We start from the raw sequence: 14,632 nt of genomic DNA, 5'->3' as shown, positions 1-14,632 counted from the left end.
AACTAGTCGGACTGTTGAGCTCTGTTTCAGACTGATACCTCCGGTTCAGGCTGGTCCTCATCCTCAACACGTGCATTTTTCAGTCGCAGAAAATACTTTTCAATACTCATCTGGATTGAAGCAGCAAACATTCAGTATAAGAGTAAACAAATGACATAACATTATTTATAATTAGTTTATTTGATTCACAGCTGCTACATATAGAGTTTTGATCTCGACAACCCAACTGCATTCTACCCCAATCTTGTGACTAATTAACTTTCTAAAGTAGGCGCAATCGCTTGTTTGCTAAGAGTCGGGACTCCAACGTTACACACTGACAACATCGTATTCACAATATAAAATATTTTTAGAGCACTTTTTAATGTGTGATTATGTAAAGGTGTTCACGAGATACCAACCTTTCGTGAACTTGTGAACTTCTCTCCTTTATGGAGACAGACGCTGTGTGCCCGGTGTTGATAGTGCGGCGCACAGAAAATAAACTAATTTAAAACGAGATAAAAAGCAGCATAAAACGAGACAGTTAACAGTATAAAATAAACTATGACTGTTAAGAAATCATAAACAATGTATATTGATATTAATACACAGTGACAGTGATGGCAAGTCAAATCATTAAGTCCGCACACAAGCGAGCTAGCTAACTAGCCAGCCGGCTCATTTTCTGTAACCAGTGAAAGCATGTTGGGTTGAATTAGCAATTTAGCTAACTATCTATCCAAGAAGCTACCAAACAAGCTAGGTAACGTTATAATCGCTAACATAGATAGCTTTCATGGAAAAATCTTTTGTCAGTGCTGTAATGTAACAAAGTACAAATACTTTGCTACTGTACTTAAGTATAATTTTCATGTATCTGTACTTTACTTGGTTATTTATATTTCCGGAAACGTTTACTTTTACTTCACTACATTTCCCCTAAGCATCTTGGTTACTAGTTACTGGAAACTGGATTAAAGTACACTGGAAAAAAGCAGGTTTGTCATTCTCCTAAATTGCCAAGATAATGCACGCTCCATTCCAGTTGGTGATGTGATGCCTGTTTGTTGCCAAGCGGCAAAAATAAAACCAACCATAGGCCAAAACTAAAGAAGCAGATTGACTGATAGTGTCATGGAAGCACCTGCTGCCATGGTAACAGACCATGACCACCCCGACGACAGTGGTGATGAAGATAACGTTACACACCTTTGGCCATAAAGTTCATAATCAAATTTTTTTTTTACTTTTACTTCTATACTTAACTACATTTAATATCAGAAACTTACTTTTGATACTTAAGTACAGTACATATATATATATATATATTTACTGTACAGTAACGAATCAGTACATATACAGTACATATATATATATATTTACTGTACTTAAGCCAGCTTCCTTTGAAATTGAATGACTTCCTGTAAGCTCAAGTCGGCGGCGGTGTGTACGTACAGTTAGAGAAAAGAATCACATCATCCAATGTTTAAAGTGAATAAAATAGCTTTGTCTATTTACTGGAGTTCCACAACTAACGTTACTGAAGTGATTCAAACTTTGTTCCCTCCCACCAAGGGACTTGTGTTTGTAGCAGGCAGTGGACCAAACCACTGTGCGCCAAGGAAGCCTATGTGTGGGGGGAAGCAGAGTGGGGGCCGCATACACCTACAGATGATACAATGCTGATAAGAAACTCAAAATGACAATACCTTCAATCTTATGCTATACAGTGGTGGAATCCTGTAGTACATTTAGTACACCGTAAGAAAAAAATACGTAGAAAAACAGATAATGTCCTGGCAGGAAATTACCAGTACCTTTTTCGTGAAGTTTATGGACATTTCTGTTAATCTAAAAATGGAAAATTCTGTAGATTTACAATATATCCTCTATACCTTTAACGGACATTTCTTTTTTTCTTTTTTTTTTGGGGGGGGGGGGAATTTTGGGCCTTTATTTGTATAGGACAGCTTAGACTTGAAGAGTGGGGAGAGAGAGATGGGGGGGAATGACATGCAACAAACAGTCGCAGGTCAGGATTGAACCTGCGGCCATTGTGTCGAGGAGTAAACCTCTATATATGGGCGCCTGCTCTACCAGGGGAGCTAACCAGGCGCCCTAATGGACATTTCTGATAATCCAGAAATTAAAATAGGGAAAACATCTGCAAAATCATTGCAGAAAATTCCTTCATATTAAACAGTATATTAGCCCGTATTTCTACTGACTTTTCTAACAGTGTAAGGGTAGGACCCGAAAAGCATTTTGCTTCTTCCTACTTCTTATCGGACAATAGTATTTATTTAAGAGTATTTATTTAGCTTATTCTTGCATTTTCTGACAGTGAAATACTTTATTCCATTTTTTTGTATGTTATTAGAAATAAAACTATTCATTCATACAGCGGCGTAACTTTGGCTTCAACATTGGGGGGGTTGAGATCTCCAACTATTTCGGGAGGTATTTAGAAAAGCGACAAAAACATTGAAAAAATTTTAGAAAAAAACAACTCGGAAACAGAGACAAAAAAACTCGGAAAAGAAACTCAAAAAAAGAGACCAAAACCTCAAACAATTGTCAAAATAAAAACTCAACGTCAAAAGGTGACGAAAAAGCACGAAAAACGTTGCCTTGCCTTATTGTACCAAGAGTTAATTAACCATCAAAGACACTGACACATTGTGACAACCAACCCCCATCGCAGGGTAATAATATTGTACTTTTGTACTCCACTATACTATTTTGTCTGACAGCTTTAGCATTCTGCATTAGTACTTTAACCTTTGGTACTTTAAAGCTATAGTGCGTAGTTTCTGTCGCCCCCACGAGGAATTCTAAGTAATGACAACAACACTGTCGGCGCATCCACATGATACAAGCCTTCTGTGATCGCACACCACCCCCCCTACTTACTTCCTCCTCCTCTGTTTGGTAGTAATTTACTGGCATCGTCCACTGAGCCCATAAACTAGATTTCTATCTAAACTGCAGCTGACTGTCAGGTAGGAAACTTAAATCTGTATTGATCTGTGTTGGCAGCTCAGGTTTAGAGAAGAGCTGTGTTTAAATATCTGGGCTTACCTGACAAATCTGGAATATATGACAAGCATTTTTAGACTTGATGTTTGATTGATTTTTTTTATTGCAATTACAACTTTTAGCCCTCGTTTCGCCCACAACAAAATGCCTCTCTTGACCTCAGTTGTACTAGAACAGCTAAAAAACAAAATGCTAATTGTATGAAGCTCAGCGTAAATTCTTTCAGGAAGACTTCTAAACTTCATCCACCTCTCTCTCTCTCTTCCTAAAACTGAACAGCTGTTTTGTAGGCGTTCACTTTTCTGTTAAACCAATCAGAAGCGGCCATGAAATTCAAAATTCATCAATCACAGCATGACATCCCTGCTCTTAATCAGTTCTCCTCTCTGTTGCTGTCAGTTGTCATTTCAGGTAAAGCGTGCAACCCTCCTCCTCCCCTTCCACCTCCAGTCACCATCACCCACGGCACCCTGAGTCCTCCTCCGGCATAGCGGTCCCGTCGGCTCCTCGGTCCGGTCTCCAGGCTCCTTCACACCACCACTAGTGTCTAGAGTCTATCGGAGGGATATGTCTTGGCTTCTAGACCCCTTTTATAAGATTTTATAACGAGACTCTGTACATTTCATATTATGTAAATGTACAAATAAACCTTTGCATATCTGCAACGAAGTCTCTCCTGATTGAAATGACAGTGTCACATGTACAGAACAATAGCACCCCCAGCAAAGCCATGATACGCACACATTCAAAAACAAACAAGAATTGCACATCTGCTGTCACCCTCCAAGACATGTCTCTGTCCTTCCCCCGGATTATATCCCTCTGTAGAAGCTCCCCTATGTCTCCTTTTGTTATAAACTGGTCAAATGGTTTCCAGATTTTTTCTCAAGCACCCCCAATTTGTTTTTGTTTTTAATATATGGCACAATGTATGCCCATGGAGAGATTATCTCTGCATGGACATACATTGTGCCATATTCTTGATCCAAGCACCAATTGTATTTGCCTCCATTTTCGTCCAGATGAGAGCTATAGTCCTTTTTTACAAAATCAATACATTTATATTCTTGGGGGTTTCAGATTTAGATTGATGTTTTTAGACTTTTTAACATGATATGAGCATAGGGTACCAACAAAAACAGAAGCAGAGAGGCTGCAGCAGTCCAGCCTGCGTCATCACAGTTGTTGATTTTCTCACTAAGTGTGTTAAAGAGCACGTCTCGCCACTTTTTATAGAAACTCAGAGACAGATAACTGCTTCTAGCGATCAACAGCGTCTTCCTCTGTCCACGTCGCAAACATTTTAGATGGAAAAGATTACCGAAGTGAATTTCTAAACTCCTCCTTGGTGGAGGTATGATCTCCCTGGGTGCTTGTTCTATGCTGTATGGTAAGGTCATAAAGAAATGTCATATCTTGTTTTTTTTGTGCTTGCTGAGTTCATATTAAGCCTAAATTGAGGCAAACATTTAAATGTAAAGCTCTACTTTAATGGCCAAAATGTGACATTTAATGCAAAATTTAAAACTTCTCACCGACGTCACGGAAATGATACACGAAACAGACATTTTCTTTAACATCATGATATTTAATTTGTTTCAAAAATTAAAATACATCTTCACATCGTTTTTAAAATACAGTACATTTGGCACACAGCGTAACAGAAAAAACATATCGCCATGAACACAAATGAAGGGCATGAAGAAAAAAAAAATACAGGTCAGACGACAAAATGTACATAATAAGCTTCACAAATACAGGGACAGCAAATCAAAAACAAGTACATACAGTAACATTCTGCTTACGACCCGAGGAAGATACATGTTTGATGCTGTAAGTAAAATCATAATACTGTTTCCAAGTTTGAAATCAACCAACTGCGTGTTTAAATTAACTTGAATAAGAACTTCAAAAAAAAAATAAATCTATTAAAAGGATCTTCCTACATGATTTCCTTTTTTTGGAAATAGCTTTTGGCATTTAGCATGGAGGACTTCTGGGAGAGAAAACCCTTTTTTGGGTCGTAGTGGAACAAACAGTTTGATTTTTTTTTTTTTATTAAAAAAAACATGCAGCAGAAGACACATTAAAGGCCGTTACACACCAACCAGACGGCCGACCCTCAGCAGAAAAGCCAGTTGGACTGATCAGTCTCCCCGAGTTGGTAAAAAAAAAAGCCTCGGAACACATCGACGCGATAAGATGTAATACGTCTCCATAACAGCAGGCGGCGCTAATCTGTATTGTCGCCCAAAAATAAAGACAGGCAGCTGACTGGACAAACGCGTCACGTGGATCTGCTTCCGGATTTCGGATTTTTCAAACAGCCATTACTGGCAACTCATTTAGATTACGATCTCATATTGTACTAAAATAGTTCACTGAAACGTGTTTCTGAAAACATTTTAAGCGAGAAATAGGCCGTGCAGTTGCTGAATCTGTCTTTATTTCAGATCAACAAAGGTCAGTTTAAAAGATTTTCGTCAGATTTTGAGAGGCTTAGTCACGCTCATGCCGCTTGCCATTTCCGGGTGAGTCCCGACTGCCCTGTCTCCAACTGAACATGTCAGGTCGGCCAAAATGGAGGCCGACGGCTCCTCCAACAGACGACGGCACGGAACACACCGACCAGACTCGAGTCACCGACCTCGCCAGACTGTCAGACGGCCGATTATCGGCCCGGTGTGTAGCTGCTTTAAAAGAGAAGAGAAATGATGGACTGCAGAAACATGGTGTTTGGGAAGATGGTTGGCAATAAAACCCTTGTGTTGTCTTCCCGTTGATGTGAACTTTTTGGCCATTTCAGGTCAAAATTGAAAATGATTTTTTTTTTTAATTCATGGTCAATAAAACTAATTTATATGAAATTATACCTCCTTTTTTCTTTAAAGAAAGGCATACATTTTGAATTATTATGACTAATAGTTACGATCAGAGGATGTTGAGTCTATCAGAGACTGGTATATGTCAAAGTTTAGTCGGGATACTGTTTTGAAAACCATTTAAACATTTTAAACACCCAAAAATCAATGGAAGTAATCATTCATTTTACCTGTGAAGAATGTTGTATGGGTTCCATACCATACAACGTGCATCCATGTTATTTTTGGGCCATTTGGTTGAAAGAAACCCATATTTCACATATAAAAAACTTTAAAAATGGGTCAAGGACAACACAAGGGGTAAATCTGCACCGCTGTGTGTGTGTGTGTGTGTGTGTGTGTGATCCAATCACTAATGGACAGCTCTAGGTACAGGTGTGAATGCACCCGAGGACGCATTGAGGACCCATAGAGGTTGTCCGGGCCCCATATGTTCACGTTCTTTTAAAGCAGTGTGTACGTGAATGTGACCTGGGCCACATTGAAGGACCGCCCACTCAACTGACGTCCTCTCTGTCAGCATAGCGTTCTTAAATCCCGTAAGCTGGCTTTGTTTACGACGTCCGGAAATTTCGAAAAAAAAAGCCTATAGAGATGTGTTTAAAGTGCGTCATACATCTACAATGTGCGTGAAATAATTATCACTTTTATGTGCCCCAAAACTAACCGTACAGTAGTCCTCTGTGTACCTGTCTGTGAATGAGGCTAAAGAGAAAGAAAAAAATGATGGGAAGAAGAAATATAGGAAGAAAGAGAATAATAGAAGAAATACAAAACTTTTTAGAGTATTGCACATGGAGTTTTCTTGGAGTCTTTTCAGTTTACAATATATAAGTCCTAAACCTGACCTGCAACATAGACCAACACCTCTGGACACCAGCTTATAATTGACTGTACATATTTGGGCTGTACAAAGAGGATGAGGAGGCTCTGGAGTGTTTCTGAACAGGTGAGTCTCGCTGCAACACATGAAACCAAATGATCTCGAACATGTCTGCAAGAACTACACAATCTACTTAAAACAACACGACCACAAAAACAAAAGATGTTTTAAATAAAATAAAACATAATGACGACATTAAGATGGCTCTCCATGCACGCACGCACACACACACACACGCACTCGCACACACACACACACACATTACGACATACGATCTTTCATGTGGAATCATGAGGGTTTGATTTGTCATGTCAGAGACGCGTTATTATGGAACCCACGCAACTTTTAGGAAAGCACCGCCCTTCAATAGCATTCACACACTACTATTGGCCAGGCGTCCATGCTTACGCAAGGTAACGTAACCCGAATTGTTCAGGTCCTATCCCCTGACCAATCGGCTATCCTAACCTTAACCACTCGAGGTCAATGCCTAACCCCAACCAATCGGGCTGCTTCGTAGGGCGGGACTTGCCTAGACGTTACGTGGGATCCATAATAACGCGTCAGAGACTGTAGGTCCAGGACAGCGACCGATTACAGTTACTGTTAGGGTTGGGCACTGTTTGGATTTGAATGTTTCCGATTCTGGTTGTTAATGATTCTTGATTCTGGTTCTTTGACGGAAGGGTTGAAAACAGATCACATGGACTTGGTGCTATTTGGTGGGTGACGTTGCAACATTGTTGCATTTTTCATTTGGATTTGGTTGGGTTTGCGTTCCCACTGCATTTTGTCAAACGCACCAAACACTGTAAACACACAATCAAAAACGGTCGCTTGTTTAGTGGACAGAATATCTGAAACTAGCCGAAACTTCTGGTCTCCGAAATAATGGAGCACCACTACCTTTATAACATCTTGGGTTTTCTGGTTCTGCGTTAGTGTTTCTAATATTTTAGAAGAAGACAAACAATGATCAGCTGACAGACAGCGAGTGAAGGAGTGAGAGATGATGATGATGTCACACAGATGACCAGCGATGTGTGCTCAGAACAGCTTATGGATCTGAAAGTTATCATCCCTTAAATCATATAGAAGTCCGTAAATTGAGTGCGAGGTTGCAATAGCAGGATAGCAAATGCTCTGCTTTTGGTTCACTTCCTGTATTTGGGTCGGATCGCGTTTTTACCTGAAGTGAACCCAACTCTACTAGCCTAGAAATCTAGACACACTCTAGCGGCAACAAATTATTGTAAGTAATTTGCAGTAAGGGTCGTCTAGCAACTCTCCGTTGGCTTGCGAGCTGGAACAACTAAACTCTAGTCAGGCCAATCACATCGTGTATAGAGTCGGTGGGCGGGGCTTAACATAATGACGGCAGAGTTGCGACGGTTCCGCGTGAGTTCCCTGCTACTTGAAAACAAAGAAGATGGCTGCTGCTGCTGGAGAACAGCGGTCTTTGGAATCGGCTTTGGCCGCGACTCTGGAAGACTTGGAGTTCAGCTTTTCTTTGAGAAAAGAACAAAGAACGACACTGAAGTCATTCTTAAAAAGGAAGATGTGTTCGGAGTTTAATGTTTAATCCATCAACTAGCTCTGCTCTGGTTGGTTGTAGTTCTATCCTATTGTGTGCAGAGGGAATTTGAAAGACAACCGTTTATCCCGCCCCTCGGACTGAACCCTGCCAATGGTGAGTTCCCTGACCCAACATCTGGATGTGGGTCTGACTTGTCAGGCTACAACTCTAGTTCACTTGGAAGCGAACCGAAAAACGAAAAAAAACATTCACGATTCACTTCATATAGTTTACAGATCTGTAAATAAACTTCACACAGTGTCATTTGGTTGCTGTTATTTGTTGTTAATATGCCTCAATAATAATCTGTCTATTCTTTGTTTATATACTGTACACTAACCTCCGTAGAGCCCATATTGCCTAAACCAGAGGTGCCAAAATTCTTTCAGATGAAGGGCCAAAATGTATCTGGATGGAAGTTGGAAATTTTGACGTTCAATACCATAATTCTTGTAATTCTTTACCAGCACTGTGCTTAAAATTGCCGCAAAACTCAGATTAAGAACTTTTTAGCTGCACAAAATGTACGTTTCGTAGTCATTACGTTTAGGATTTTACAGCACTTTCAAATTAAGAGGAGAATAAGCATGAGCATGTACAAAGGGAGTGCACGCCAAACTTGGCCCGCAGGCCCCAAATTGGGCGGCCTTGGCCTAAACAGAACAAAATGTATTGCACTGCGCTGCGCCATCCGGTCCATGAACACCATGTGTAGGTGGAACTGATGAGCAGAACTGAAATGAGTATATTTTTACGGCATTTTGGAATCGATTCAAATTTGGAGCCGGGTTTCGTGGCCAACCCCAGCTACTGTACACACACACACACACACACACACACACACACACACACACACACACACACACACACACACACACACACACACACACACACACACACACAAAGGCATTTCAATGGTCAAGTGGTCATGAAGGGATTTAAGGAGGTGACTCTCAGAGTTTCAGTAAATAGGATTTTTTTAAAGGGCTTCTCTGACATTTTAGATTTCAGCTTCAGTTATTTGGCTTCATTGGAAAACTGTCAATGTCAAGTCTCAAGTCATATGGAAAACAGCTTGTTAACACTGCAAGCATACCTCAGTACAACAATGGATGCTCCCAGTGGTAAGTTACTGCAGGCGTGTTAGCTGATGGCTAATGGTACCATTTGGTTTCAATGAAGAAGGGGAACAATCAATGTACTAACACGACAAAATATGGAGAGAGAGAGGGAAAAACAGCGCGCATAACTCTTCTCTCTAATAAGAAAAGAAACTGCTGAGATCAAACTAAATTCAAATTTCAAAATGCCAAAGTGTCACTTTTGTGTTGCATTTTCTAGAGTTAACATTTAATGAGCCAGTTTGACAGACAAAACTTCTAATTCCATCATAGTTTCATCTGAAAAATGTCCTTTTGACATCTCTTTTTTTGTCTAATAAATAAAATACTTTCCAAGACCTTATTTCTTTCTTTAAATACAATCATTGGTTCAACCTTTTTCCATTCACAAGTTTAGGGAACAAAAAAACACTTAGACACAAAGATAGACACAGGATTCAGCACATCATGTACAGAAATGACTCTTTCTCTCGACTATGCATGCATGCACATTTGTACATTATCTCTCTCTTACGCACACACACACACACACACACACACACACACACACACACACACACACACCACACACACAGGGTTTGGTTGTCCACTGCTTTATCCGACATCCATGCGGTCCGAGTGAAGGAGCATTTCTCACAGTATCTGACCTGCGCTTACATGCTGCTCGAGCATATATTTTGATGGGATTATGCACCAATGGACAAACAACAAGAGCACAGAAACCATAAAAAGAGAGAGATACAGATGGTCTAGTATAATTCCTGGAGTGGTCAGAATCTGGAAAAGTTCAGGCCGTTTCATTCCAGAAGGGCGTGTTTCTCTTTAAATATATCTTTGCTTGAAGATTTCTTAAGTGTGTTGGTGTATGTTGTTAATCGTGTGTGTGTGTGTGTGTGTGTGTGTGTGTGTGTGTGTGTGTGTGTGTGTGTGTGTCTAGGCCACAGTCTCGTCTCCAAAGTAGGAGAATCCTTTAAACTCATCTTGGTTGATCTGCTTGATGATGCTGGCCTCCGTCGGCGTCAGGTTGGGTTCTTCGCGCGTAAAGTCCTGGTCAAAGTTATTCACATCCCGTTTGGTTTTCTGGAAGACAAAGACCAACAGAGAACGGTTTCAGAGTTCATTCCTTTTAAGATCATCTGTTTTGGTGGACTTCACCCTCTGTTGCACTTAACTTAAAAAAAACAACTGTGAAAACAGTTCAACAAATCAACTGTGAAAACCACCTTGAACTGTGAAAATCCCCTTAATACTTTGCCCGTGTATTTATAACTTTATGAGTTACCCTAAAAGTAAATAATTAAAAAATATATTCAAATGTTGGCTGGGTGAGTTTTGCCTTCGGGAGGGGCGAGGGGAAGTGTCTTTCATTCAGAACACGAGACAAAATAAGAGCTTACTTGCAAAACCCTAATGTGCAAAATAATAGTTTTTCTCGATTACATTGTTTTTGTGATCGAAGCCGAAATTGAAATCCCGATCAAAATGCGATTAATTGCACAGCCTTAACAAGAAATGCTTTTATTCACATCTGAATAGAGCAGACAGAATCCTTTTGTTGTTGTGTGTGCGTATGTGTGTGTGTGTGCGTGTGTGTGTGTGTGTGCGTGTGAACTCACGATGCGAGGTTTGAATGGCGGTCTGATCTTCCTCTGCTCCAGCAGCGTCCAGTCGATCTCTCTGAAGAACACGTGGAACTTGATGGCCTCCTCCAGACCCTGAGCCGCCACGCAGCCCAGACGCTTGTTAGGACTCTTAGTCATGAACTGAGAGGTGACAGGGAAAAAATGAAAGAGGTGGAGAATGAGAGAAAGAAAAGAAGAGAGAACTGTTTTCTTGACTGAAAGATATCTCCTGATTTTGAGGGCTTTAATTAGCAGCCGGAAAAAGAGTTCAAATATAGCGTTAATTGGTCATTTTCAAAGCCTTTCATTTTAAAATCCTACATCAGAATAGTCCGATATTACCCAAGTGACTGTGTACTATCACTCTGAGGTGAAATTAGTCTGGAGTAAGGACTGAGATATAACTAGGGGTGTAACTCACAAGGAACCTGCGATCGACATGTAGACGATATCATACGCCAATTTAACACATTCATATCAACTCAAAAAAGAAACTTAATAGGGTCGGTCAGTTTTATAACTGAGCTCTTCCAGGCATTTAAATAATAATAAAAAAAAGTATAAAAAAAAGAATAAATATAAAGTGGGAATCTTACAGACTATATGTGCTGATATTTTGACTTTGCATGGCTAATATTGGATAGTGGATCTTTGCATCGATATATCGATTAAGATCGATATATCTGAATTTTGAGTGTCTTGAGTTTTTGAAAATGTATTTTTTCTGTTGATTTTTTTAAACAGTAAACCGGAAGCTTCTACCTTTCTGTTTTTTTAACTATTAGGCTATTTTTTTTTAACAGTGCAAGACAGAAAAAAACATATATAACGCTACAAAATAAAAGCCTCCTGAAACCCAATACTGGGCAACACACACACACACACACACACACACACACACACACACACACACACACACACACACACACACACACATCGTTACACCCCTAGATTTAACATGTGTAGAGGTCAGACCTGAACAAAAAAAACATCCTTTGGGTTTTTCAAATCGGCTTTGTAAAAGAAGAAGAAAAGACTCGTATGACGTAAATATCAGTTTATTTGCTGCTTCTAAGAGCGAGAGAAAAGAGCAGATAATTAATGTCATCATGATGTTCAGGTGAAACATATTTTGTTCAATCAGTAGAGAACATCCGGCTTTTTCCGTCTGTTTACTAGACCTGTTTACAGCAGCAGACAGCTCGTACACCGAGGCAGAGAACATTTCACACACTAACCAGGAGAACAAAAATATCAGGGAAAAATCGGAGGACGAGCGTCCATTTGGAGGGGACCAAGTTCACAGTAGTAAAGGACCAAATGAGATGAGCAGCAGGAGATATGAAATGCTGATTATCAGAAATACCATGCGTAGCCCTTTACTTTTACATTATATTTTTCACATGCTCCAAATATTGGAAGTCCAAATTCGGAACTATTGAGTCATTGCAGAGTGGTGTGTGTGTGACTTATTTCTCTAACAAACTGTCTTTTAGGGCTTTTATGCTTTTGTCCTGATTTGGATCCTTTCAGGATACATTGGTGTCAGTTTGATTTGTATTGTGATTTTTCATTTATGGCGATTCTAGGAATATCGTGATTTTCTTTTCCTTCTTTAACAAAAACAAATGTTGAATGATACACTTCGAGAGACAGTATATCGTGAGACATTTCTAAAAACCAATTGTTTTCTAAGAAGAATGATCATCACATGTCAGTCAGTCTGACATTTATTTATTTCATTTGTAAAGAAGAACTTAACATGGATTTTTCTGCATTTTCTGCTTTCGGTCTGTTTTGCTGAAAACGGATATGATGTAGTCACCGTCGAGGGTATCGTAAAAACTGAAAATATTTACGTGAATCATTGGTAAAAGAAATCCATTCTAAAAATTGTCACAAATAATTCACAATACATACATACCTTCATGAATCAATATGTTTATCTCCGACTGGGCTTACCTTTACTTTACCCAGCAGCTGCCAAGCAAAGACTTAGGTAAGAAATGCCAGCCTTTGTCACCTTAATTTAGTGAAAGCTAAAGTCAGCGCCTGGTAGAAAATGAAAAGCTTGCTTTTAAATGTTTTGTAGATTTGTATTTGTTAACAAACCAAAAAAAACAAAAAAAAACATAATCAACAATCAGAATCAGAAAAAGGTTTATTGCCACAATAAGTTACACTTACGTGGAATTTGCCTTGGTGAATGGTGCAAACACAAACAGACAAACAAACATCTTAAACATGAATTTGAATACAAAAACCGTTAAAAATGTTGCTAAAAAATGAGCCTGAATGGGTTGAGTGCAGAATGTGCAAAGAATATATAGTATGTGAAATGGGCAGATGTAAAGTCCAGGATGAAGCTAAGTGCAAAGTGGGATTTGAGAAATCCTTTTTTCACTTTAGATAAAAAAAAAAAAAAAAAATGGAAATTATGGGTCTACAATCCTCATAAACACCCCATTAACAGCATATACTGTAAATGAGTACAGACTTATCTTGCTATTTGGAAACAATAGAGCCACTATAAAAGGACTCCTTCGTCGACATTTTCTTCAGGATTTCCTCAAATTCTTGAAAGCTGGGTGAGTGGTGACCAGCCATTAGACTGAGCTGAGGGAGTTTTAAGTTCAGCTGGATGACATGTCCAATCAAAGCCCAGAGGGCTGGTCAAGTGACTGGTCGGAGTCCAAGACATTTTGTCCAACATAAACACATACACTTTCCCACAAGGCTTTGCAGTCAACAGCCAAGGTAAACGCAAGGGCTTGTGATGGAAAAACTGGCCGAACAAATAAACGACGGACAAGTAGCATTACACACACACGCACGTACATGTGCACAGAAGTGCACACACACACACACACACACACACACACACACACACACACACACAAAAAGAGTCATGGATTAAAACATAGAGGAAATGGTCCAATGTTCTTCCAGTGGAGGAAACATGGAACACCAAGAAAAAAAATTGCATCCTCACTCACACGTGACACTGAGAATGAGACAAGACAGTAAAGAAACACGAGAACTGATACATAAATGGAAAGACATCATCGAGTTAAGGGTCCTTAGTGGATCCTTAGTTTGGAACTGTACCAGCCCATTAGACCATTAGGGCTGGATATCATTTCAATTCTACATAATGTGCGAGTTTCAATGCTCATTTTTCTTTTTTTTCTTTTTCTTTAGAAAGCATGAGGAAAAAGCAAAGAAAATGAAGAAAAAAAAACACAACTAGGACTATAGAGGCTCAGTAATAGTGTGCTGAAGGGAGGTTGAGATTTTTTAGTGTGTCGTAGAGCTGATACTGTAATCTGAAAAACCAGAGGAACAGTAGATGCAAGAGAAAGACCACGCAATTAAAGATACATTGGTATGCAGATGGATCCCAGAGTGTGGGTCTATTTTTAGAGTTGCAATTAGTTTTTTCAAAGGTTTGATGTTGGCAATAATTATAGTTCGAACTAATGGCAGCGAGACGTGTTTACAGGTTTGTTCCTTACTAACCTTCTTGT

General features: G+C 39.5%; 1 protein-coding gene across 2 annotated transcripts in view; it reads right to left on the bottom strand.

The window, feature by feature from the left end:
- Window positions 1–5,955: 5,955 nt before the first annotated feature.
- LOC144532458 (protein kinase C epsilon type-like) overlaps window positions 5,956–14,632 on the bottom strand; it is a 104,904-nt gene continuing 96,227 nt past the window's right edge. For both annotated transcript variants that reach the window (XM_078273227.1, XM_078273228.1), the window contains exons 14-15: window positions 11,100–11,246; window positions 5,956–10,563 (exon numbers count right to left, since the gene is read on the bottom strand). In XM_078273227.1, the coding sequence (XP_078129353.1) occupies window positions 10,417–10,563; window positions 11,100–11,246 (294 nt within the window). In that variant the 3' untranslated portion in view covers window positions 5,956–10,416. The remainder of the gene's footprint in view (window positions 10,564–11,099; window positions 11,247–14,632) is intronic.

The sequence above is a fragment of the Sander vitreus genome, chromosome 17 (assembly GCF_031162955.1).
Source record: "Sander vitreus isolate 19-12246 chromosome 17, sanVit1, whole genome shotgun sequence".
Taxonomy (NCBI): domain Eukaryota; kingdom Metazoa; phylum Chordata; class Actinopteri; order Perciformes; family Percidae; genus Sander; species Sander vitreus.
Note: the sequence above shows the minus strand (reverse complement) of the source record. Positions and strands in the feature narration are given on the sequence as shown.